The sequence below is a fragment of the Coturnix japonica genome, chromosome 8 (assembly GCF_001577835.2).
Source record: "Coturnix japonica isolate 7356 chromosome 8, Coturnix japonica 2.1, whole genome shotgun sequence".
NCBI classification, from domain to species: domain Eukaryota; kingdom Metazoa; phylum Chordata; class Aves; order Galliformes; family Phasianidae; genus Coturnix; species Coturnix japonica.
This window is the reverse complement of record NC_029523.1, coordinates 26,408,483-26,434,891: the sequence shown is the minus strand read 5'-3', so window position 1 is coordinate 26,434,891 and position 26,409 is coordinate 26,408,483. Positions and strand designations below refer to the sequence as shown.

Below are 26,409 nucleotides of genomic sequence, written 5' to 3'. Positions count from 1 at the left end.
GAGCTCCGTGTCCCCGCAGCTCTGCCGGCAGCCCCACATGCCTGCAAAGTGCATCGGAGCTTGGAAGGCTGCTTTCCAAAACGTCTGAGAGATCTCACAGTGCTCACCAGCACGTTCACTGTCACAAATACCAGGAGCCCCCGGTTATTAGCAAACGTTGGAGCTGCTGCAAGGAGACACTTTGCACGGCTGTTGCAGCAGAAGCGTTGTTGCATTTTGGGCTGCGGGTGTTATTTGATGCGTCCCAACTCCGGTTATTCCGTTGTTAAAAATCGCTTCGCTCGGGGGGAGACCCCGGAGGGACGGGGCCGGGATCGGGGCAGGGTTCGGGGCTCTGGGGCTCCTGGTGCCGGGCCGGGCCGAGCGGTTCCGATGCGATGTGGGCCGGCGCGCGCTCCCGTGGCCGCCAGGACGGTTGCCTGGCAACAGATGCATGGCAACGGGCTGCCAGCCCGGGGGCCGCCCGCCGCCGCGGCGCGCAGAGCTCAGAGCTCAGAGCGGGCGCCGCTGCCCGCCCGGTAGATGCTGCGGCGGCCGCCCGGGAGCAGCCACGCGCCGCGCTCGGCCGCCGACCGCGGGCAGCCCAGGGGCAGCGCGGAGCGGCGCGGAGATGGTGCCGCTGGTGCGGGGCGCCGGGGGCTCCCACCAGTGGCTGGCGGCCGTGCTGCTCGGCCTGTGCTGCCTGCTGCCCGCAGGGCGGCTCGCCGCGCCGGGAGGAGACTTCCACGGGGCGGCCGCGGACAGCCTGGTGGTGCGCAAGGGGGACACGGCCGTGCTCAGGTACGAGCGGGCGGGGGGCTCCGGGATGGGCTCCGGGATATGGGGGGGATGCTGAGCTCGCGGCCGCCCCGGAGCCGCCGCAGCGCTTCGTTCGCTCCGTTCGTTCCGTTCGCTCCGTTCGCTCCGTTCTCGCATGGTTGTGCCGCTCCGTTCCCTCCCGGCTCCGCGGTCGCTGCGGAGTTCCCGTTCTGCCCTTATCCCGGTGCTGCTGCCGCCGTTCCCCCCGCCCTGCCCTGCTCTCTCTCCCGTTCTAACTCTGCTCGTACTTTTGGCACCGTGCCGCTGTCGCCCGCGATTTCTCGTTATTTTCAGCGCTATCGCAGCGGGTCGCGCCGTGTCACGGTGCCGCTGCGCGGAGCTGCCCGAGCCGCGTCCGTCCCGCGTGTCCCTCGGCCCGCCGGGCTGCGCAGCCTTTGAAGGGCTGTAAACCCGCCGCACCGCGCTGTGGGGCTGCTACGGAATTGGGGATCTCAGTCCTGCCTGTCGCTGCCGTAGCGGCTCCCGATAACGCAGCCGCTGTGCTCGTGTTGCTGCCGGCAGCGCTCTGCTCGCGTGCCCGAGCCGGGTGTCCGTGATGCGTGTGCGCTGCGCGGGGACCGGGGGCAGAGCGGAGCTGCGGGCACCGCTCACTCGGTGCCGTTAGAGCGAGCGAACCGCCTCGAGAAGCACCTTGATGCCGAACCGCGCGGGGCTCTCAATGTTCTCTGCTGGAGGCTGCCAGCTGGGAGCGGCGCGCATTGCCGGGCCTGCGATTGTTGGGAACTCGGTGTTTGTGCAGCTGGGTGGGTTACATAAACGGGCTCTGGGGATCAGAACATCGCTGCTGGCTCGTGGTCGATCGTCTGCTCGGTAGCGAGCGGCTGCTGAACCGAGCGCAGTCACTGCCCGACTCCGGATCAAAGCAGAGAGACGGGAAATAGCGCGGTGTTGCGCCTGTGGGTTTTCATCCTTCTTGCACTAAGATTAATTTCTTTCATTTCCTGTGCTGTGGACTTGCTCTGAAGTCGGAGTTTGGTTTGGTTTTAGCTGGTAATGCAGCTTGAAAGGGGAAGTGTGAATCCCAACAGAGAAGTGCTTTCAGAAGAGCGCACGGAAGATGCGCGGGGCCGGGCAGGGCTGTGTCTGGAATCGGAACTGTTCCTCCCTGCACATCTGTAACATAGATGTGTATGAGAAGCACTGTTGCTGGTTCCCTGATTGCTGGCAGCTGATGTAGGTGCAGGTTGGTGAGCTGGCACAGCAGTGCAGGGGCTGAAAGGGGAGGGTTTCCTTGCAGCTCCCAGCCCAAATCCTCTCGGTTTCTCCAGCTGCCCGGGATGGCTGGGCCCTGTCCTACCGGCACAGCTGGGTTCACACCGGGCTGCTCTGCTCCATTCCTCTCTGTGCTGTGGGAATGAGGGCTGCAGGAAGGCACCCCTGGCCCACACACAGGCAGCTCTGCACTGAGAGTATCTGCCGATTGTTTTTCAATAATTAATGATGGGATATGGGAGTCCTTTGCGTGGCTCGGAGTCAATGCTTTCCTGGCTGAGGGAAGGTGGTAGTGGTTTGTGGGGTGCATGTGTGGCCCCGTTGGGCTGTGGATGGTCAGTGACAGCCTGTGGGACAGAGCACAGAGGGAAGCACTCAGAGTGTGGCAGGAGCTCGGTGGGAGGCTGAGCAGAGCACACCTGCTCCAGCTCAGGTCCCCATGTTCACTTTTCATCATCTTTACTAGAAGTGAGGGATGAAATCTCCTTTAAGTGCTGAGGCTTTCAGAAAGAAGCCTCCAAGTGCTAACAGGAGGTAAAGCAAGTTGTGTGGATCTGTAATTGATCTGTGCTGTCCCAGTGCTGTTTGTTTCACTGCTGATTGAAGTCTGAAGGAGTTCCGTCTGTGATGCGGCTGTTTGGTACAACGAGCTAATCTTAGGAAGCCACTTGTTTTCAGGTGTATGAATTCCATCCTGCACCTTCCTGCAGTTGTTCCAGGTAACATGTTCAGGTTTAGTGAGAACACCTGAGGATGGGGAAAGTTCTAACATTACACGTCACTAGAAGAACAGATCAGTGCACTGTAAATTGCTGAGAATACAGGGCAGCAATTTGTGTTCTGTGACCTGTGTTTCTCTGGTGACTCTTCTAAAGGCTTCCTGCACAGCGAGGGATGCAGCCCTGGGTGTGCAGTGACCCCGTGGCTCTGACAGCACTGTCAGTGCTTCAGGAAGAGGTGACCGGCACAGAGGAGCTCGGGTGAGGCCCCATCCTCCCCTCAATTGATAAACAGAAGCTGCTTGAAGTATCTAAAGGTGCAGAGCTGAAAATGATCAAAATGGCTTTCTCAAGCAAGCAGCTTTTTTCTCTGTGCTTTGTTTTTTTACAGCTCATAAACGATTAAAGCGGATATACCTGATAGTCCTTTCATAGTGTGCAATCACAGCAAATTAAGTTTTAGAGCTTGACACCTTTTTAAAACAAAAGGTACACTGCTGCTGTCTTATCATAGCGTCATTTATTAAATATATACTCTAGAATACACAAAATGATGCAGCTTTTTCCCTGTAAAGGTTTAAGCCCCAAGGCCCTTAGTGGGATAGATGTTCCCAAAGCATTCCCAAGGCCCCATAAGGAAAGATGTAGAGCCCCACAGCCAGGGAGGAGCAGCCCAGCACCAGGACGTGCTGGGGGCACCCAGCTGGGAAGCGGCTTCCAGAAGAGCAACTGGGAGTTCAGGTGGACGATGTTCCATTGGGTCTGACAGCAGCAAACAGGCAGAAATGTCCCCACTCTGATATTTAAGAGAGTGGCTGTAGTTTCTGTGGAGAAGAGGCCTGCTAAGCAAGATCCTCAGGGAGCTGCAAAGTTCGTCGTGCAGCCAACAGACCTTGCAGGCAGCCTGTTCCGTGTCTGCAGGCAGGAGCAGCACTTCTTACTCCTGGCTCCTCCATGTGTTGTGGTTTCTCCATTTTCTCTACCACTGGTCTCTTGTTGGCATTAACAGCACAGATGTGTAGCAGGCAGCCCATCTGAAACACTGCCCATCGCTTTCGATGGCTGCTTCCCAATGTCATGCTCTAAAAGAGATCCCTTTGGTGTACAAGAGAGTTCTTCACATTAGGTGGTGCTTAAGGTACCTGAAAGTGAATGTTGTTAATATTTGGTGTGACCAAATATTTGGAGTGGTTCCTGTTTTCTTAGTATGGTTCAAGTCTTGGATTCAGCTTCGCTTTCCTTTATGTTGCTTATGTTTTTCTCTTGGCCATACAGTGCCTTTGCTGCAGAGTGAGTTCCCTGGGTGCAGGCTATTCTCTGCTAAATCAATGAGAAATTATACACTGGCAGAGGTGTGGAGATGTGTATGAAGAAGTCATCAAAGAAAACGGAATAAATTCTAGCAAAGAAAATGAATTCATTTACCATAAACATCTCCTAAGTCCCTCCCAAGCTTATGTCCAGATGTGAAGTGTCACAGCATTTTACAACGTAGGCTTTACTAAACAAGGGGTTTGCAATTTTCTGTCTTGTAAAATATGCTTTGAGGCGTGTTAATGGCTGTCAGGCTCACTGATTTCTTTATCACCGTTTGACTGGTGCAGGCACTTGCTGGCAGGACACGTGTTCTGTGTTTCCTGCCCTCCTGCTCTCCCTCTGGATGCACCTCATGGCAGTGTCTGACCCGCTCTGAAGGGATGGATTCTGCCTTGGCGTAGGAAGGTTGGCAGCAGCAGCATCTCAGCCCATGCCTCCAGTTCCTCTGGCTTCCCACGCATCCTGTTTTTTAGACCCCATATCTAAGAGGCTGGGCTGAGGCTGGTGGCTTCTGGGCTTTGGGGCTTCGTGGCTCTTCTCTTCTGACAAGAGCTGCCCTTTACAGCAAATAGTCTTTGCAAAAGGAGCCACAACACTCACGGAAAGCTGGCAACAAGTCTACAAAGTGTAATTCATCTGCCATCACTCACACACTCCAGAGAAATGGGCATTTGGAATGGTGGGTCTGTGGTTGAGTAGCAGGAGCATATAAAGTGATGTGGCATGTTTAAATATTAAGAGACTATATGTGTTTTAACATTACAGTCCCTCAGATTCACATCCATGCAACAGTGTTGAATGCAGTTGTCTGTATGCATGTAGAAGTGCAGATTTAGGGAGGTGGATAATGCAATACATATGAAAAATTTCCTCTTTCCTTTATGGTTTCAGATGGTCTGTTCCTGACCTCCACGCTCTTTTGGTATTCTTGTGCATCTCAGGATCATGAATTATTTGGCTGTATGAAGCTTTGTTCCATCTCTCTGAGATATTGCTGTTTTATGTGGAGATACACACCGTCTCCCCACCCCCCCCCTATAAAAAGAGGCTGTTCTTTGGGGACTGCTCTCATGTTCCACAGCCCTACCCATTATTAAATAAGCGTGTGTTGGCACTTGCCTCTTATCTGTGCAGTTAAAGTAAATACGTTCAGGGTCAATTGAAATAATTCTTTTAAACCACTGTGAATGTTTCAGATGTTGTGCAGAGGATCTAACAAGAAGAGGAACAAGTAGAGAGTGAAAACCAGAGCTTGTTCTAAAGAATTTTCTGTGGAACAAAGCACAGACACGCGAACTTCTTCTTTTAGCCATCCTGCGTGAGAGCTGATCTGGTCCCACACTGTGTGGTGCAGGCAGGGCTGGGTTTACTGCAGGACTTCAGGTTGCAATGGGCACGGTGGGGCTGAGCCTTTAGGTTGCAGTGGGCATAGTGGGGCAGTGCTGGCCTTCAGCTTGAGGGAGGTTCAGGCAGCAGTGACCAGGAGCAGGGCGGGTTGCTCAGACTGGGTGCAGTTCTGGGCAATCCCTTGTGCTCTTGCAGGTGATGGCGGTAGCCTGGCCATGGTGACCTGCCATCTCACAGCTCATGAAGGCAGCTGGTGTTCACGCAGGCTGTCCTTGGGGCTGCATCTCCCTGCCTCGTCGCCTGCAAAGATAAGGCTGAAAGAGCAACCTTTGTCTCCCTGTGAGAGCTCTGTTCCTCACGAGGAATGGGGGATTTCTGTCAAATAACGCTCTGTTAAGGCTCTGCGTGCTGGCAGGGTGGGGGTGGGCTGCGGGGCCCTCTCAGTTCTGGCTGTCTTTCAGCCTTTGAGAAGAGACGATCAGTACGAAATCCACGTCCTTGTGGGAACAGAAAGGTCCCACTTAGAAGCACAGGAAGCGGCTCTACGAATCTGTAAATTTTCCATTTTCCCCAGCTCAACCCAGACATCAATTCAAGGTTCATTTTAACACAGTGTTGTGCTTGTTTAAGTTATTTCAGTTGGTAAGGCAGGCAGTCCCTCCTTTACACTGATCACACTCTTAGCAATGCTGTGTGTGCGGGGTGGGCATGCAGGGACATCCATTGCATTGCTGGGTGTGCAGGGATAGCAGTGTGGCAGAGGCTGCACGAGGTGTCTGTGGTTGCTGTGCTCTGGAGCCCACTCTGCTCTTAACCCAGGACCTACCAGGCTATCCTCCATTTTTCAACTCTGCAGAAAGAGCCTTTCCTCCTCCAACCAGATGCATGTTATTTTCCTGAGCTCAGAGCTGTGTGAGCTGCCAGCGCAGGGCTGGGTTCATTAGCACACTGCACACTCAAGTAGATGAAGATGGAAAATAGGCCCAATGAAATGTTCAGCCCTCCCAGTGGTGTCTCATGTTGCTCCTTCAGTAATACAACCATGGGGGGCTCAGGAGGTGTGTGCAGTAACTCTGGCTTTGCATGGAGCATCACTTGCAAAGCCAGCAGAGATCTGATGGTGACTTCATCACGAGTGTGGTCCAGCACAGAATTCAGCCTGAACTGAGGCCACTTCAGCTGCTAGTGGTGATTCTGCAGTTTTTGAGCATCTCCAGGCTCAGTGTTGCCTCTCGTCTGTGGGTGGCTGTGGGTGTATGTGCCTGGGTTGAACTCTTATGTCATTGTGAACAGCCGAAGTTTTGGTTTTTATACCCACTAAACTCTCTCAAAAATATGAGTTGAAGCAGAACATGCTCTGTTTTATAACAGAAAACCCGTCAATCTGTTTTAAAAGATTTTCCCTTGGCAACTGCAGACAATCTGGTGGTCAGACAGCCAAACAGCTATCATTAGTCATGCATAATTAAAACAAAGAGAGTATCCAACTGTTAGCAGTATCAGTTTTGTCTAGAAAAAATCTGATTAGCATACAATGCATGCAGAAATCTCCTGCAATTTTTTCTTATGCAAATATCAATGTAAATGAAGGGAATTCTATATATTCATGTACAATAGGCTGGGTTTTTTTTCCTATGCTTATTTAAAAATACAGGAATAAGATCTCTGTCCGGTTTAACACAGCATCTCTGCTATGCCTGTTAAATTTACATAATGCAGTTCTGTCAGAAGGATGCAGGAACCTCATTCCCTCTACAAAACATAGGCATACATAATTTACTGTACTGTTGTATGTCTTTGATACTTCACTGGCTTCATGTTGAAAATGTTCTTAAACTGAATATAATTTACCCTCATCAATCGGCGCTTGAGGACAAGATCATCCTTCTCTGACCCCCTGATTCCCATTGGGTGCAGACACGGTTGTGGGTTTGATGTGAAGAAGTGCTGCAAACCCCAGGCTGTTGGCTGCTGGGGAAGGGCTGCAGTCTCCATCCCAGCCTGGTGCCCACACTGCTGGCTGGGAGCCACTTTTCCTGCGGGCACGGCCTGCCCAGGAGGTTGCAGAGCTGGGAGGTGCTGGGATGCCTGCAGGAGGTTTGGCAATGGGAGCTGGTGGGAGCAACCCCACCCACATGGTGTAACAGCAGCTGGGGAGCAAAACAGCGCCCCGACACAGTGCTGCTGCTTCTCACTAATTGGAGATGGTACCGTCTATAAACCACAGGTCTAGAGACACGCTGAGGCTTTGCTGCTAGCTACAGGCTCGGTGTACTTAATTAAGCATGAGTGACACAAGGCAGCTCTCTCTAAGGAAAACACAACTGAAGAAGGGAGGGAGAAGTTTCAAACAAAGTTCTGGTTGATTTAATGTGAATAAGGTGTGTGTGGCTGTGCAGAAAGCAGCAGCATCCCTGCAGGAGGCTGAGCTGGCGTTGGGCTGCAGGACATGCCTTGCCCTGGTGGGCTGGGCTGAGCACAGGGTGCTCATCCTGCTGGTGTCGGTGCTATCAGCTGTGCTTTCCTGCTGCACTGTGGAACAGGTTCAGTGTTCATAAATGTGGTAGCTCTGCACACACAGGAAAACCCTTTCCTTTTCTTCAGTAAAATAGTTTCATTTCTGACTAAGATAACAGATAAATGTTTAGGCATGCATCAGAGTTTTTCATAGATGCAGTGCTGGGTTTTTCTATTAAAGCTGTTAATTTAATGTAGTGGTTGATATTTTCTCTGTGTTTCTCCCTTGGGCTGTGGTGGGGGTGGGTGCCACAAGCAGGCAGGACGGATTGCTCTGTGGAACACCAGTGCTGCTGGAGGAAATGAAACAGCACCATTTAAACCAGTTCTTTCCCTTTCTTCCCCCTGTTTGCTCTGCCCAGCTGTGCTGGTTGCCCAGAGCTTTTTCTTAGGATCATAGAGTGGCCTGGGTTGAAAAGGCCCACGATGCTCATCTCATTTCAACCCCCTGCTATGTGTAGGGTTGCCAACCACCAGACCGGGCTGCCCAGAGCCACATCCAGCCTGGCCTTCAATGCCCCTTGTAGAGGATAGCCCACATTCCAGCAGGTTTTGTGTGGGGCAGAATAAGGCTTGTGCAACACTGTGGCAGTGATGCTGCTCACTAAAAACGTTCGGCCTGACACGGGAGCTCCAGGCGTAACCCCGGCTTCTGATAAACTGCGGTGTCACTTCATTTTAGAATGGAGCTGTGAACGTGTGATGGGAAAATGAAAATGTTAAATATCAGAGTCAATATTTTAAGTAAGTGGTACATCGTGGTTTGGAATAAACGCATTTTTCTGTTGTGTGACACGGTTCAAAATGAAGCGCGTTTCATTACTGATGGAATTCAGCACCAGATGAGACCGTCTGCACAGCACAGTGCAGAGCAGCAATGGCTGCTGCTGGCTGGGGGCCTGAGAGCTGCCCAGGGGTGCACAGAGGCTGAGTGAAGGTCAGGAATCCTTTCTGACACCAGAGAACTCCCTGCTGTTGCTGTTGTGTGATGAAGGACAGCAGAGGTTTGGGTGTGTTGGGTGAAGCACCGAAGGATGCATGTTTTCCACAGCAGCTTTTCTGCCTGTTGTAGGAAATGCAGAACCAAAGTGCAGAGATGGCAGCAGGCGGTGGCAGGGCTGTGTTCCAGCTGTGAGGCTGCTCCATGTGGTGTGAGCTGTGGCACACGGTGCCGCCTTCCTCACTTGCAGCCCTGGGTGCTGCTGGGCTGCTGCGAGCACGCAGGGGACTTGGCCGAAGATGGCTGCATGGCTAAGGACAAAGAGCCAAGTGATGCTGCTTGCACAGAGCTCATTGGCTTTGTTTCATTCTCAAAGTTGTGCTGACTTACCTTAGAGTCGGTGCAAACGTTTTCTGCTGTTTGGCTTCATGCACATGTGTGGGGGTGAGCTGAAAGAGCAGGAGTGACACGATTTGCTCTAACACATGTTTAGTTTGATAGGGCACTCCTTTAGCTTAATTGTAACAGAAACTGGGAGATGTCCTAAAGGAGTTTGAGCAGCGCCAGCACACTTTGAGGGGAATTACAGGCAAGATTATCCTGGGGTGTGACTGCCTGACACCTTTAGGAGCTGACGGCTGCTCAGTAAAACCCCCAAATAACATGATTTCCTGGGCTGAAGCAATAAGCAGTTTTCAGAGGCAGAGGGAAGGATGGATGCCTGGGCAAAATGAAGCAGATAAATAAAAGCGCTGTCTCCTCAGTTTACTGTGTCACAGAATCAGAAGGGCTGAGGTCTTCTGTGAGATAAATGAGTTCAGCCTTATTTAAAGCGTGGTTTAAAATCGGTAACTCTGTCAGGTCTAAAAGCAATTATTTTGGTTATTCTGCTCCTAACCATGATAGAGTAGCAGCTTTTAATGAGGGATTTGGATCAGATGAACTAAATTAGTTAAAAATGAGCACAGCTGTATATGAAGGTCTCGGAAAGGTCTTACATTATTAAATTGACTTATTTTGGAATCTATGCTGATGAAGTATTGAGCTACGTATTAAAGTGCATAGCTAAGCTGGGATGAAAAATGCCTTGCCGGTGATGGTTATAATTACAAGGCTTTTGAGGATGTGGTGTTGTTTACAGAACAAAACACCACATTATAAGGTAGCATGAAGACGTTGAGGTGTACAACATTCGTTCAGATTTTGTTATGTAAACTTGGTAGGGTCATATAATATTTAAAAAACTAGAAGTGCTAAAAAGAATTTATGTGCTTATTTTGATGTGTCGTGTCATAATTATCTTGGGTACTGTGTGTTCATAGCGATTAAATCAGTAAGCTGACAACACTATGTACTTTGTGTATTTGTTGTACTTTTAGAAATATATAGAATCACAATGTAGAATCACAGAATGGCCTGGGTTGCAAAGGCCCACAGTGCTCATCCAGCTCCAACCCCCTGCTGTGTGCAGGGTCACCAACCAGCAGCCCAGGCTGCCCAGAGCCACATCCAGCCTGGCATTGAATGCCTGCAGGGATGGGGCATCCACAGCCTCCTTGGGCAACCTGTGCCAGTGCGTCACCACCCTCTGGGTGAAAACCTTCCTCCCAGTATCCAACCTAAACCTCCCCTGTCTCAGTTTAGAACCCCCCCCTTGTCCCATCACTGCCCACCCTCACAAACAGCTGTTCTCCCTCCTGTTTATACACTCCCTTCAAGTTCTGGAAGGCCACAATGAGAGCTGCCCAGATCCTTCTTTTCCAAGCTAAACAAGCCCAGTTCCCAGTTTCATCACAAGAGAGGTGCTCCAGCCCTCTGACCATTTAGTGGCCCTCCTCTGGACCCTCCAGAGCTCCCTGTTTTTCTTATGCTTGGGGCTCCAGGTCTGGACGCAGTACTGCAGATGGGGCATCAATATATGGAATGTATAGAAGTGTTTCATTGTCTGGCTGTGACTTTGGGTCATCTGAACACAAGTGGAGCTGTGCTGCAGCACTGAAGGTGTTCTTTAGGGTTGGACTCACCAACCCACTTCTCACTCCTATCACACCCCCACTCCAGCAGTTCTATACTTATAAAATTCTCATTTGAGAGAGTTATTAAGTAAATCTACAATGAAATATTAGAAATATCATTGAAATGCTCATGCAAACAGTCAAAAATTCTTTGATGGGTGGTATTTCAGGTACTGAGGGTCTCTTGCATGACTGTTCTCATTGTATGATGTGTAACAGGATTTAGGGTAGTGTGGGCAGTGATGGTAGGAAGCTGTTCCAATCCCTGAGTCCTTTGCGTATGGTTCATAGCAGTGTGAGAGCTGCCTCTGCTGCAGAAATGAGGATTGGATTCCTCTTCAGAAAGAATTCTGTCCTTTCCTATCAAGTTGATTTAATTGCTTGGGATTTTAGCAAGAGTTTTTAGGTTATAAAGTTACACAATGGCTTGAGAATTGTAGCTCACAGCTTCCAAAGTGTTTGGAAGAGCTCTTCAGAAGATGTTGGTGTGTAGAATTGCACCATGCCCCAGTAACTCCAAACATCCTTCAGGGCTGCTTCTGGAGGAAGAGGGAGCTTAAAGCAAACTGTTGATCAGATGTTCCAGCTGGAAATGAAATCATTGGCGTCCTGTTCCAACACCCATGTGTCTGTGCCCCCTGGGATTTTGGAAACCCACATGTAACAAACTGAAGTCCATCTACTACTGAGATGTTTGCTGGCACTTGCGGGGGCTCTCACGCAGAAGGTCCTCTGCTTCTTTCCATTCTTTAACCTCATGGTGCTGCTCTCTCAGTCTGCCTTGCCCTCCCCAGCTTAGAGAACAAAACAACCCTCCCATTGCTTCTCTCAGCCCTACGCTGTCAGCCTCAACAGCAGAGCAGTGTCACTGGGCATGCAGGCTGTTCCCAGGCTGAGAAAAGCGAATGACCTTCTGCATCTGCCCCATGGTTGTAGAGCTTCGTGTTCAGCCTGGGCACACGCTGAGGGCTGGGGAGGGGCAGTCAGCATTGGGATGGGGCCTATTGCTGGGATGGGGCTGCAGCTGCAGGTACAGTCAGTTGCAGGAGCCCGGCTGCTGAGCAGATATGTTATGAAAGCGGCCTAATTATGATGAGCAATTTTCCCCCCGGCTGGAACAATTGGACTAGAAAATTGTACTAGACTTTTCATTCTGAGACTATTAAATAGCAGGAGAAGAGAAAGGGAGATACATTTCTGTCACAGCTACCTTTATTTTTAGGGTAGAATTTAATTTGCAACAAATTGAATTAGCAAGTTTGATCTGTGACTGTTACCCCTGCACGCTGTGTTTGCAGGGGCAGTGGGTGCTGCAGAGGAAGGTGGGATGTGGGGAGTTCTTTCCAGCCACAGTGGTCCTGTGATCCGCTCACACTGGTCTATCCCTGGGCAGTGGGTTGAGATGGGTCCTGACTCTTTGGAAGCGTGCAGAGCACTTTCAGTGGTACTCATCAAGTGCAGCAGTTTTGTTTAATTATTTCAAGTTAATATGTGTTCTTTAATAAATATCAACAAGACTTAACTGGTGATATAAATAATGAGTACCTTAGTTTGTTTGGGATTTCTCAGTTTAGGCACATCAGCGTGGCTTTGCTGCCTGGCATTTATTCCCTCCCTGTAGCTCCAGCCTCCTGTCCCCAGCAGCAGCTCACCTTTCCCTCCCACCATCTATTTTATCATTAATGTTTGCTGCGATGGAGCTCTTCATGCCCAGAGAACACATTATTCTGTTTATGAAAATAGTAATAACCCAGAGCGCTGCACATATATCTGGGACTTAATTCCAATAACTCTTGAAGCATTGCTCTTCCAATGGATTATGCTGATTCCTGCTTTTTTTTATTATGATTATTAGCTGGGTAAAGTGAACAGCCAAGGAGGTGATTTTATAGAGCAAAATTTATTTCTAAATCACTGCTGGAATTACTGTCCTGGAAGGCACACTTCTTAATATTTTAGACACATGTGAATGCATTTTCTTTTTACAAGATTAACCAAGTGAAGGATCACAGGGAGTCATAGAATCACAGAATTATAGAGTAGCTTGGGTTGAAAAGGGCCACAGTGATCATCTCATTTCAACCCCCTGCTATGTGCAAGGTTTCCAACCACCAGACCAGGCTGCCCAGAGCCACATCCAGCCTGGCCTTGAAGTATATAGTTTTGAAGCACTCAGGAGGCAATGCTGGCTCGGAGACCTGCAGAGTGAAGGTCTGGTGGGGATTACATTTCACTGTCAAATATTTTTGGGGTGTATTGCTCAGTAACTGTGAGTACATAGAGAAGAAGCAGCCACCAAACAAATGTGGGCATGGAGCTTCTGATGTTGGGTGGATGTGGCTGTTTGGAAGCTCTGTGCTGCTCTGTGGGCTTTGGCAAAGCTTTGGAATTCTGAGACGAAGGGTAATACATGGTAATAGCTCAAAGCAATATTGTTTTGTATAGTGGCAAACAACGTGTGATATTTACGGTTCATCAAAGTTTATGTTACTTGGAATGCAATTTCTGTATAAACGTTTGCTGTCTTTGGAGGGAATTCGACGTGTTAGTCATAAGCTCGAAGCGGGGAAGTGACAGTATCCAAAGCACATCTGCCAGCAAAAAGTTTGTGCACAGGAGATCAGTACAAATATATTCACAGAGGAATAAAAGACTTTTTTTGTTTAAGAACATTAAATTGACTGCACATGTGTGCTGTTTAGTAATGTACATGTATACCTCTGTGTTGGCAGAGGTCAAGAGTGCTCTTTCCTGCATCTATCTGGATAAGAGTTGGTGATCTGCACCTGAAACACAGCAGTTCTCTGGGCAGGCTGTTGAAGATGCCATCCCCTTTGCAAAGTTACAGTGTGTTGTGCTTCCATTATAGCAACTGGTTGATGATAGTGATAATGCCTCAGTTAACAAACAGGCACCTTGAGCAGCACTGAGGTGTCATTGGGGCCATCCTCCGTGAGTGATGCCTTTGTCGGGTTGGGGGGACTCATCAGAAGGTGATGGGAGGGAGCTTTGCCCACAGGGCTGGGGCTGTGCTGAGGTTCTTAATGCCAGGAGGAGGGCACACGTGCTGCACTTTTGTCCCACAGGAGCCATGTGTGTGCATCTGCCCGTTGTGCTTTGGCACTGGTTTGGTTCTGCCGGCAGCACTCAGCACTGCAGCACAGGGCTTCTGTCTGGAAAGCTCTGGCTGCGGCTCAGCCCAGCAGGCTGATGGGGAGACCCCCATCCAGAAAGCTCAGTGATTCTGGGATGGCGGGTGCTGTGTCGGGGCAGCCGCACTCCTTAGCATGCATCCATCATTAACCAAAGTAGGAGGCTGCTCTAATGGCTCTGGAACATTTCCACCAGCACAGGTGTTTAAGTAGCACTGGCTGAGTCAAGCCATGAATTTTTGTGGCAGCTCGATGAAGTGTGACCTGGTCCCACACTTAGTTTACTTTGAAATTGTCGAACATTTTCATTCCGTCCCATTTATTTTAAATTAGCAGACCAATCCAATTAGATTATTTAAGGGAAAAGGCAATTTTTATTATCTTCATTGGTGTAAACTCAAATTCATTATTTGAAGTGGTTGTAAATGACAAAGCTGTTTGTGTCAGTGTGAGGATCTGTGGTACTTGCTGGAGTGATGCCTCATGGAATGAAGAATTAGGCCTGTTAACCACCATCTTAAGCAGAAGTTTTGCTGCACTGATTGCACAGTTTCAGGGAGAAACGAACCAGACAATGTGGTATGTAAGTGTGCACTTTATGCAGCTCTTTGGGAGGACCCCATTCTCAACTAAGAGGGATTTCAGCTGCAGAAAGTGCTTCAGAGGTGGTTCTCAACTTTGTGCAGGGTTGCAAGCAGGTTTTGTTTCAAACACTTAATGATGCTGAGCTGCCCTGGGGTTTTTCTCTTCTGACTAAAGGAGTTCAGATCAACCCTAGTGAAGATTTCAGAGCTCTTTCAGCACTGCTGGTGCCAGGTCCAGCTCACCCTGTGTCAGCACAGAGCCAGTGGAGCAGCACCAAGGTTTGTGTCCCGGGCACCCAGAGGTCAGGAGGGGCTGGCAGTTGCTCAGATTCTTTGTAGCTAAATGAGAACACAGCGTAACAATGTTTTGTGAAGTCATGGTTGAAATGGTTGCTTCTTCAGGAGGGTGGTATTTGTTGCAGTGGGTTTGTTGGGGCAGCTTTCCATCAGAGTGGAGGTGGGAGCATTCTGGTGGTACCACGTTCTTCAGAGACAGCAAGAGTTTTTCCAAGTCACGTCTAGACTCTTTAGCTTCTCCTGGAGCAAAGGCCTGTACAGCAACTGAAGGAGCACTTCAGGTTTGGTGTAAGAATGGACCCACTGGTTCAGGTTATTTACCCTTATGCCAAATGGGTGTTTTTGGGGGTACATCTGCGTATTTTTCCATAGTAAAGATTATGTTAGACTTTATCAAATATATTCCGATCACTGCCTAGAGTGCTGTTATCATTGTTGGTGTCTCATTACAAGAACAAATAACAAGAGTTTGTTATGAATTATACCTTCGTTTCATCAGAAACAATGCAGAAATGTCAGTTTGCATTATGGCTATGGATTTATGGGCAGTGCTAAGTTATTCTTTATTTCTTTCCTTAGACCCATACTGGAGCTGTTTTGATGATTCATTGACTATGCTTATTAATTTTAAAGGCTTTTCTTAAATTGTCTTTTAATAATATCTTGAAAAGAATCTAAGTGACACGAGAGCCTGCAGCCCATTTTCTGCAGTAGTTTTGGTAATTAGCAGCCTGAGCGGCCGTGACTTCCCTGCAGCTGAGTCACTGCTGATGCTGAGAGCAGTTCTGTGCATGGGGCCGTGGGGTGTGTGGGGCTGAGGCTGGGCAGCAGACATGGCCAGGGATGTGGTTGCTCCCTGTCCGCCCCAGTCCAGCTCCTGCAGGTAACTGCACCCCTTCCATTCCCAGCATTTTAACTAAAAGCCTTTGTGAGTTGATATCCAAACACCCTTGGGGCTGTTCATTTTACAAAGCAGCTGAAAGTTCTCGTGCTATTCTTCAAGGCAGAAAGGATTAGAGATTGGTCATTGTACATGGATATGTCAAGTGTTGATTATTGTATTCTCTGAATAGTAATTTTCTGCCAAAAATAGTAAAAAACAAAACAAAACAAAAACTGTAAGGGCCAGAAATGTGAAATATGATTTACATTCACTCTAATGTGTTATGAGAGATACCTCATCTCATCTCTGAATGTGTTTAACCCATCCCTGAATGTGTTTAAAAACCCATTGGATGTGGTGCTCAGGGACATCATTTACGGGAGGGTTGTTAGTTAGGGTAGGACGGTTGTGTTGTGGTTGGGAATGATGATCTTTAAGGTCTTTTCCAACCTGAGCAATTCTGTGGTTCTAGAGTGGGTTTACCTATGTTCACTGAGGGAGATTAACCCTAATCCGCTGCGTTAGCTGCTCTAATAAGGGGAGAAACAAATGGTTCCAGAGGGCAATCTGGGTCCTGGAGACTGGAATGAGTGTCTTGAGATGCATGGAAACGTTTACATCCTTAAATTAAAGTAATCCATAACTGAGGGAAGGCTGTTAATTTACAGCATTGGGGATTGAGGTGTAAACACGATGAAATGCACACAAATACTCTGCAGACAGTCGTATCCCACCACGCCATGTATGGCAGATGGGGACATCAGAGCCCCTGAGAGCTGTGCGGGCAGTGCTCAGCATGTCCCATAGGAGCACTGACACTGCGTGTGCAGGGGAAGGCAGGAGATTTCCTGAACAGCCAGTCTGCATTTTCACTGATCTGCCGCCCAGCTCCAACATCACCAGCTGCACCCAAACACTTCTCGACTTGCAGATCTCTGTCCTCTTTTGGTTCGCGTTTTCCCTTTCAAGAACATATTGTTCCCTCTGGCTCCAGCACCTTCATTTCAACCTGGGTAACGTATTTGTCTTAACACTCAGGTCATCGGGTAGCAATAACCAGCCATGAAAATGAATGCTTTAATTTGGCCGCTGCCTGCTGTAACGGTGACAGAGCCCCGCTGTGCTGCCCGCACGGCCCCTCGGGCCTTCACTTACAGCTCTGCTGCCATGTTTGCAATTATGGAGCAGAAAACAAAGAAGAGAGAAAGGAGAACGTTTCCCCATTTTAATGAAGGCCAAGACACGTGGCGCTCCTTATAGTTCTAAGAGAGAATTTGTTCCTTAAATCACTTTCCCTTTTGAATGAGAGTAGTAGTTGTGGATGAAAAATGCTTGCATCTGATCTGGAGGTGAATAAGCACTGGGAAAGGTGCTGTGGGCGTGCTGGTAAATACACATTTGTGGTGGGTGTGCCTATGGGAGACTTCAGCATATTCAGTAAGGCTGAATCCAGCCCATGCTGTAATTTATCATGTCCAAATGTATGGATGAATGACTGGAGCCAGTCTGTGCTTTGAGTGCCAGGAGTTGAAGGTCATGCCATATTTCACCAGAAAGCTAATTTTCCTGATGTATATAGTAAGGTTTCACGTTTGATCTCAAAGTAGTGATTACTGCAGCATTTCAACAGTCTTGTATTGTGTAAATAAATGCAAGTATGTCAATATTTTTCTTGTGCTTGATGAAGCAAGCACTGTTTCTGTTATGTAATGGAGAGCAAAAGACGTAGGTGAGCCCAACAGCATTTAGCTCTGTGAATCCTTAACTCCAGGACAGGGTCACAGCAGGATGAAGCAGAAGTTGGTGGTCCTTGCCCATGGGGTGCCTGGGCAGCCTGCTGGATCCCTGCCTGGGGCACCGACACTCTGGGCTCCTTCCATTGCCATACACTATCCAAAACACTTCAGTGAAGAATCCGATAGATGGAAGTAATCAACAAAAGCAATGTATCTGTTTTATGAGGAAAGAGCTGTTCCAAATCTGTGCCAGTTCCTTCAGCTGTGTCTGGCTGGTTGCACACAGTGAGCACTGCTGGTTGCTGCTCTTTGCTTTAGTACTATGAAAATCATTGGTTTTTCCTTTAAAAAAACCAACAAAGTAGGTCAAGTTGCAGTATCAGTAGGGCTGTGTTAAGTGCATTAAGGTCATCTGAGGAAAACCATCAGTGTGGGATCAATACTGAGTCTGGCAGAAAAGAGTATTTCCATCGCTGCCCATGGAGTCCACCTGATAAATAAAAGCATTCAGGTGCTTTTTCTCCCCCACAGTTATTTATTCACTTGTCCTCTGTTCGCAAACCCACAAATCCTTTCTATAAATAAGCAGTTCAATTGATCTCTAATCACCAATTTTATCTTTACACTGGGGAAGGCCGTACTTTCTGGGGCCAGTCACAGAAGTGCTGGTTTGGCACAGCAGCACTGGGCTCTGCTGCCCTGCTCCACAATGCAGCATGGCTGGGCACTGTGTGACTCACTGCGCTGATGGCCTCCCAGCACAGATGCATATCTGAATGCTGCGAGTGAGGCAAATGATGCCTGGAGCAGTCACCATTGCTCTGTTTTTGTGTTCTTCTGGGCTCTTCCTTAGCTAGACTTCCACTTTGTCACCAGCCTGGATAATGAATGCCGGGAGAGCCGCTAGCCGAGCAGGCTAATTGGAGGGGACTGCATTGGTGGCAATTAGGGAAGAACAGTGGAGCAGATCGATATCCTCGAGAGCAGGCTTGCTGTTCTCTGGGGATCTGCCACAACAGGGCTGCTGTGTCACAGAGATTCAGGTATGACCCATTGCTGGCAATGTTTTATTGCTCTATCTAATATGCTTAGCTTATACACCTGTAGGCTATCAGATGTATATTTTGTACAGTACAGTGCATTAGATATTCGAGTACCAAACCTTGACTGATAACCTTCCAGCGGTTTCAAAACGCTGCAGTGATTATATGTGTACGCTGTACTATTTTCCTCTGTAAGAATGCAGCGTGCACATACATGGCATACACGGTGTGGTATTACAGTTGTTAGGAAGGTGATCACACCTTGGCTTGGAGAACAAGCAATGCGATGCCATGGGACAGCACCTTCCTGGTCCTGAGGGCACTGCAGGGATCAGGCAGGGACACTCAGGGACACTTAAAAGCATTTCTGTGCACAGTGCTGTGATGGATCCAGTTCTTCTGGGGCTGCTGGGTGCTCGGGAGTGCTGCTCTCATGAAGCTGCTCTCTGTACTGTTCAGGTGAGAGTTGGGTTCCCTGGCTGCTGTCTGTATGGTGCAGCTAAGGGTTGGGTTCCCTGGCTGGTGCTGGTGTGGCTGTGCCTGCACAGCCCTTCCCGGCTTTACCCAGGGTTAATGAAGATATCCCATAATCCTGAGGATCCAATTTACTAGCTGTCACCATTAATGTAATCACTATAGAAGTAAAACTCTAGGTTTGACATTAATGTGGATGTAGAGAGAACCCATTTCAGGTGAGAGAAGCAGTTCAGTCTGTGAGGTACCTGTGGCTGTCACAGGTGAAAATAGTTGCTAATGAAGTGTGTATTAGTCCAGGCCAGGTAGAGAACTCCCCAAGTCTCTTAGTTTGTTGAATAATTCATTAGCTAGCACTTGTCACCCACTGACTGTCATAGGTAAATCCCAGACGGGTGCTGCTAATTAAAGCTGCAAGATGAAGAGAAGCTACTAACAAGATGCTAGACAAGTACTCCAGTAACACAGAGCTAGTTTTAAGCATGTGAAGTCTTATCTTTGGTTTTCAAACCAGGGTAAGGGAATGATGATGAATTTACCCTCATTATGAGAACTAATTAGCAGCTGTGGCTGCTGGCGCTGCAGCAATGTGTCCTGCAGAGCAGCCCCCAGGGCTCGGCCATCTCAACTCTGGGTGTCACATGGGGGGCTTCTCAAGGAGGGAAAAGTGGAGAGTTGTGGGTTTTATTGGCCAGCTTTGGAGGAGTGTGCAGCTATAGACTTGGGTCTGCCCAAAAACTCTTGTTCCGATGTGATGGGACGAGTGAATCTACAGAGGGTGCCTATGGAATGAAAACACAGACATACAACATTGGGCAGTAGGAACTGGTTCTTGTTGTTTCTCCTGCATAGTGCTGCTGTTCAGCAGGAAAGACAACTTGAGGTCCTGCTTTTCCTTCTGCCCCATGCAGCTCATGCAGCCTGCTGTGGGTTGGGCAGCAAAGGGCAACACCTCAGCTGTCCTTCCCAGCCTGGCTGTATTGCCAATGTGTGGCACAGCCCCCAGGTATTGGGGGGGCTGGAAGGCAGCAGTGGGTGCTGAGGTTACGGAAAATGGCTCTGTAGCTGGCAAAGCAAACAGAACTTTAGAGTGCTTCAGCTTTCCAACCCCAGCAAACCCTCAGCTCTGGAAAAATGAGATGTAAACTACCATATAACCATGCTTGGATCATAGGCACTATCACGTAAATCTTTTGATGAATTCTCTGTGATTCAATGTGTTCGTGGTCTCCTGAAGGGATTCGAGCTAATTCTGTTTGCAGCTCCCGATTGAGTGTGCATGTGTCGTGTGTGCTATCCCAAACAATTACAGCTGATGAACAAATGCCGTGCTGCAGCGCTCAGTCATCATGCAGAGCAGCTGGCCAGCTGTCAGCCCCTCCACTTCCCAATGAAACCATGAGTTTGGAGAAGTTGAGCACATAATGGTTCATCATTTTCTTTGGGATATCAGCAAATGCAGAACAATCAGCGAGGTGATGCTAGGCAGGCTTCCATCTGAGGCTCTCTGCTAATTGCTGTCCTGACTGATTTACAAGTTGGCCCAGGAAAGCTTTGTGTTTGCAAGCAGCACTTGGTGATGTGTGAGCAGACGCTTGCTGAAGGTCTAACCCAGCAGTGTGCTCTCCTGGAGGATGTAATTCCTGATGGCATTAATTCAGCAGGTGACTTAGCACTGATTGAAAGCCATCTGACCAAAGCCACGTTATGATTCATTTCCTGTCAGTGTTCAAGAAAGGTCTATTTTTATGTTGCGTAAGGAGCAGGTTGGCTGCAGACCGTCTGCTCTCAGAGTTTCCAGCTGCAGGTTGCTGAGGTGGAGCAGCACTGTATCTACCTAATAAACAAGGTGCTATCAATTCCTTGTAGTTGGGAACTGTTGAGTCATGGCCTGAACCACTGATTGAGCACATGGGGAAAGGACCTGGTCAGCCCTGGGAGCACAGGTGAAAGCAATTCAGCTGTGGGACAGGAAGGGGAGCTGCCTGGCTGCACCTCTCTTAGACCTCAGTATGAAGAGCTGATCCTTACTGGGGAAGGGTCTCTGGTTGGAGATCCCTCCTTGGTGGAGCTTTCCCTGTGAACCTGGAATTTTCTGATACTGTGTGAACAATCTTCTTCCCTTCCTTGATAGCACCTTTCTATTGTGCTGGTCCTTCTGTCATCACACACATCATTGTTGTAACACCTTTCCCATTGTATTGCTCTGTCCATGTTGCTACACCCTGCATCAGAAGAATCTACAACACAACACATCCAAAAAGGTGAACAAACTATCATGTCTTCTAAAAACATGACATCGGGGGTTTGGGTACTTATAGGTGTATATATATTGAGTGTTTCACTGTCTGTGTGAGGGATTTAAGAATGAGTTTGTTTTCTGCTGCAGTTCTTGTGGCAGAACTTCATGAAGTTAGAGGGAAAATGAGCAACAATTACATGCAGGATGGGATCAGCAGGATGGGATCGGCAGTGTGTGATGTAGTTGTTGTCTGGGTCTCTGCTGTCAGGAAGCCAAGCATCCTTTCAGCTCCTGTTTTCAACACAGAAAACATAAAAACCAACCAAGCAACTCTTGCTATTAACAAAGAATGTGCAAGATCCAATTGTTTTAATTATGATAAAGATGAAGGAATTAAAAGCAGCAAGCTGCAAGAAATCTTCTGGTTTTGAGTTTCAAATCATCGTTTCATGGGGTATTCTAATAGAAAAAGAAACTTCAGTGGTGTATCTTTATGCCTATAAAGAACCTTAGAAAATTATGAAGTACAGTTTTAATTGTGAAATGGTCTCAAAAGCTGAGGGAGCCCGATACCCCCTGCTCTGCATAGATGCCTACCTGTGCAAAGTCCTGCCATCAGGTCGAATGCAAAGCCCTCATTCTGTAGCAGTTTTCATGCCTGAGGTGTAAAGAAGCAAACCTCTTGCAGAACCCCTTGTCCCTGTGACTAATTTGCCCTGCAGTGGAGATCTGTTGTAGAAATGTTTAAGTCATGGAGTGGATGTGGTTTGGTTTTCATGAATCTCCTAGAAAGTGCAGAGATGTTTTCATTCACTTTGATCTGATGAGTTTCCTCTTGATAATGAAGAGACTGATAAAGTCTGGATGTGTTCCATCATTGTGGGGATGTGGCACTGAGGGATACGGACAGGGAGCATTGCGGGCTGGGCGTGGATTGGGGGTCTCAGAGATTCTCCAACTGGAATGATTCTGTGGTTCTTCAGATGTAGGGGAAAACTATCTCCAGCTTGGTTCTAATTTCTCTGGATTGCTTATTTTCTGAAAGCAATGAAGGCACATCATCTCACGTTTGCCCTGCACCCCTGCTTTCCATGGAAGCAAAGTCTCATCTACTGAGTCCCACTGTTCCTGTCTTGTTCCTTCAGTCAGAGAAGCTAAAATGAGTGCTGAGTGGTGCTTGTGGTGTGCCCTGCTGCCACAGAGCGACCCATGCAGGTGGCTCTCAGTGTGAGCCCATGCCCGAGGTGTGGCTGTGCTGCCCCGCAGCAGGCAGGGCTTTCATTGGTGAGATGCAAGTGGTTATTTGTGTGAAATGAGAAAACGTTGCCATTGCGCCTTCGTGATAAAGAACATTGAATTGTAAATGAAACACACGTAGATGTGATTTAAAATGCAAGCAGCTCTCAGAAATCAATACTAGCTATATAAAATGATTTCCAAGTGATAATAAGAATTAATCCTACAGAAATATTCATGGCAGTCACGATATGCTGATTTCTGCCAGTTGCAGCCTGATTGCATTCAGTTACACTTGTGGTGCTCTTGATAAAGCCGCAGTTGGAAGATGGCGCTCTGATTTGAGCCAAATACCCCTTTGAAACAGTATTAAGACAACACAGCACAGAGCAATGCCCACACCTCCTCCTCGTGGCTGGCCCCAGGGCAGGGATGAGGTTCCCTCTGCCATCGGATCACTGCATCATCCATCAGCAGTGCCAGGTGGTGGATGAGGCTGTGGGACAGGAGATGGGGAAGCAGACTCTGCCTTAGTGTGCAACATGAGGCTGCCCAGAAGACTTTCCAGTCTGTGCTGTTGTTCTCCTGCCTGGCTTTTGCCCTGCTCTCCAGAGCAAGGTATCTGTGGTGCTTGTGGATCCAGGCCCTGTGCTTTGTAGAACTCTAAACACACCACGGTTATTCATCGCTGTGTATTCAGACAGGGTTTGTCTTGCCAGAATGCATTACAAACAGCAGATCCATGTGCCTCATGCTCTGTTCTAATTCTATTAGGTTTTGAAAAGACCAAATGCTTGGGTGTCCATATTTATGTTGCTCCATTTATTTTGTTTAAGTCCTCAGGCAGCGCAGCATTAGGCAGTTCCCTCTCACCTTGTTTTGCATTGGCTGCAGAGCCTTGAACTCTTCTCTGTGGAAGCTCCTCTCCACCCAAGGACCCATCACTGCCCGCTGGCACACAAATAGTTTTGTGAGTTTTTTATTTCAAGATTACATCTAAAGCACAGAATAGATTTTAAACATCATTCTTCATCAGTAGCAACCAAATGGTGTTTGGAAAAGGAATTAAATAACTGCAGAAACCTTGGAGGAGTGTGAAAATTTGCAGATGTTTTCACACAAGAACTTCTTTTCATACGATAACACATTATTAAATTTACACAGCCACCCGAAGTGATTTCCACAGTGAAGCTTCTTTGCAGAACAGATGCCTGCTCCAGTTCCCCCACAAAATCCAACCTCTCTTGAATATTCGTATCTCATCCTTTTTTCACCACATCCTTCTGAATTCTCATCACTTACATCTTCCCCATCTGGACCTGTGCTGACCCGCTTCCATGCACACATTTCTCTGGTGGGCATTTGGTACATTTCTCAAGACCAAAGTGTGCCTCCAAAGGGCTGTGGTGCTCCGGTGACCCATCGTGCTCTGTTTACCAATGATTCCCTCTTTGGGGCACTGCAGCCAGACATGGAGCTCCAAGACATGGTTTAGTGGTTTGCTGTAGCTACAGTGATGGGAGGACAGACGGACTAGATCTTGTAGGTCCTTTCCAACCTTGTGATTCATGATCCTATGGCGGGGAGGGGGCTGTGTGATGCCAGGACGTGGTGGAGAGGAGCTTCCACAGGCCGCTGCTGCTGGAGATGAAGTTGGTATCTTCTCCTTCTCTTTCTTCCATTCTTCTTCTTAATATGAGGATTTTTATTTTGTTGATTCATAGGTTATCTAAATATGAATAGGTTCACATCAATCAGCTCTGCCAGTACCGCAAAATGAATATAAATATTGTGTTGGGTACTTTGCGAGAAGAATGAGTGTGTGTCTGAAATGTAAATCCACGTCCTGCAGCCTTTTCTCATGAATCCTTGAAGCTGAACTTTTTAGGGTTGTTGTTTTTTTTTCTTTAAACATTTATCAATTATTTTGCTGTGGATTCTAAATTGGTTTGCTTGAATTTGTTATCTCTGGCTTTATGTTAATTTCTGGAGGATGGAAACAATCAGCTGTTATACAAAGTACAAAGGTTGGAAATGAGAAATCTTCACTCCTGCTCTGGAAGGTCTGAAATGTGTATCATCTGTTCACCTTCCCTGTTATTCAGTGACCAAGTCTGACCTTGCACAAGGCAGTGACTGTTCTTTGTGCTAACATGAATGGAATCATAGAATTACCCAGGTTGGAAAAGACCTTGAAGATCATCGAGTCCAACCACAGCCTAACCATAGTACCCTAATGGAGCACTGGGGGATGTGGTGGTGCATCACCCTTTGCAATGCAGGCAGGGCATGGGAGGTGAGGTGCAGGAAGGGCTGCACTGTGCAGAAGTGCCAGGATGGAGAGGAACTTGCAGGTCTATACAGATGCATACAGAGCTCGTACAGAATGTGCATGCTGCTTTGTAGTGGCTGCCATTGCCGTTAATTAGAGGTATCAAAGCTGTAATTAACAGCTTCCCACAATTCCTATCTGTGAGAACAGAAAAAGATAACTCCTTGAACCTAAAAATCTCCCCCTACAAATAGGAGCCCTAACTGTTCATTGCAGAAGGCTGGGAATAGAAAGCCCTTTGCTCCAGCTGGTCATGGAATACACCCAGCACCGCTGTGCTGCTCCTGCTGCCCCCAGCTGGGTGTCCTGCAGGGTCTCACTCCCGTGGTGCAGCATCTCCACAACATCCCCATTCCATCTTTCTCATTAGAACTAATGGCAAACAACGCACATAAGAAATCATCAGCAGAAAATGCAGCTGTTGTGCCTCACATGTGAAATGATTGAAGTCGGTGTTCTTGACAAATAAGGCGGCTGACCTGTTATTAATAGAGATGATTGGTGTTAGTAATTAAGAGAAGATATGAAACATAATACATCCTCAAAGTAGCCGTGCTTAATTTCTCTTCCCTCATTTGAAATCCTTTCTTGCTTGTTGAGATGGTTGTAAGGATTCCAACGGAAATATTTTACTGCGTTTTGAGCTGAAAAATAATTTCCTAACCTTAACCATAAAAGTTCTTGGAGATATATGGGCTTCTTTATGGAGTGAGAAATCAGCTTTATTGCTGTACCTTTGTCATTTAAAAATTCCTTGATGTTGGTAAGAAAAATGGTCATAGATGGTGCTCTAGAAATACCGGAGCTGCCGAGCTCAGCTTCTACACTCTGTGCAACATCATAAAGAAGGGGGCTTTCCATTTGCCTGGGCATAAGGCCTGGCCCTTCCCAGCCGTGCTGTGTGTGTGGAGGGGCTGCTGTAGGATCCTGCTTCTCAGCAAAGGAGAAGACCCCATGGCCCAGCAGGCTGCATGCAGCCACGAGGCCAGGAGCTGCCGAGCTAATCGTGTAACTTCATTGCTGTTTGCTAATTACAGCTGGGAATCCGTAATGTGCTGTTAATCAGGTCAGCAGTCTGCAGTGTTTTGAATTCCAAAAAATGGAATGTCAGGATGATGATTTTCCTTTTATAGTATTTACATTTTTCAACTTATTTAAACTTATTTTGCTTAAAATTTGAATTGCTATGGGTGAAAGGAAGTATCAATGATATGCACTTGTTTTACCGATGCACAGTCTGTATCATAGCCATTCTCAAATGGTTCTTCTGCTGCAAACCAAGTTCACTTACAGCGTGTTTGCATGTATGGATTAATTATTAACTCCTTTCAATCTGGAGCTCATGGCATTGTGATAAAACCAGTGTCCTATAATCAGGCTTCTCCCTTTCTGATCCTCAGGAGATGTATTCCATCCCCAGGCCGAGCTCCAGCCACAGCTCTGGCTCTTAGAGCTCCTCAGCTGCTCTGCCCTTCCTCCATGGAGGCTGATTCCCAGCGATGTGCTCCAGACCCTCCTTTTTGCCTCCACTTCCATGTATAAGT

At 48.0% G+C, this 26,409-nt stretch overlaps 1 protein-coding gene across 2 annotated transcripts in view; it reads left to right on the top strand.

Moving 5' to 3' along the window:
* The first annotated feature begins 512 nt into the window (after positions 1–512).
* Positions 513–26,409, top strand: part of NEGR1 (neuronal growth regulator 1) — a 167,471-nt gene continuing 141,574 nt past the window's right edge. Inside the window, exon 1 of one of the 2 annotated variants that reach the window (XM_032446132.1) lies at positions 513–780. In XM_032446132.1, the coding sequence (XP_032302023.1) occupies positions 611–780 (170 nt within the window). In that variant the 5' untranslated portion in view covers positions 513–610. The remainder of the gene's footprint in view (positions 781–26,409) is intronic. The other variant, XM_015870907.2, reaches the window with a different exon arrangement.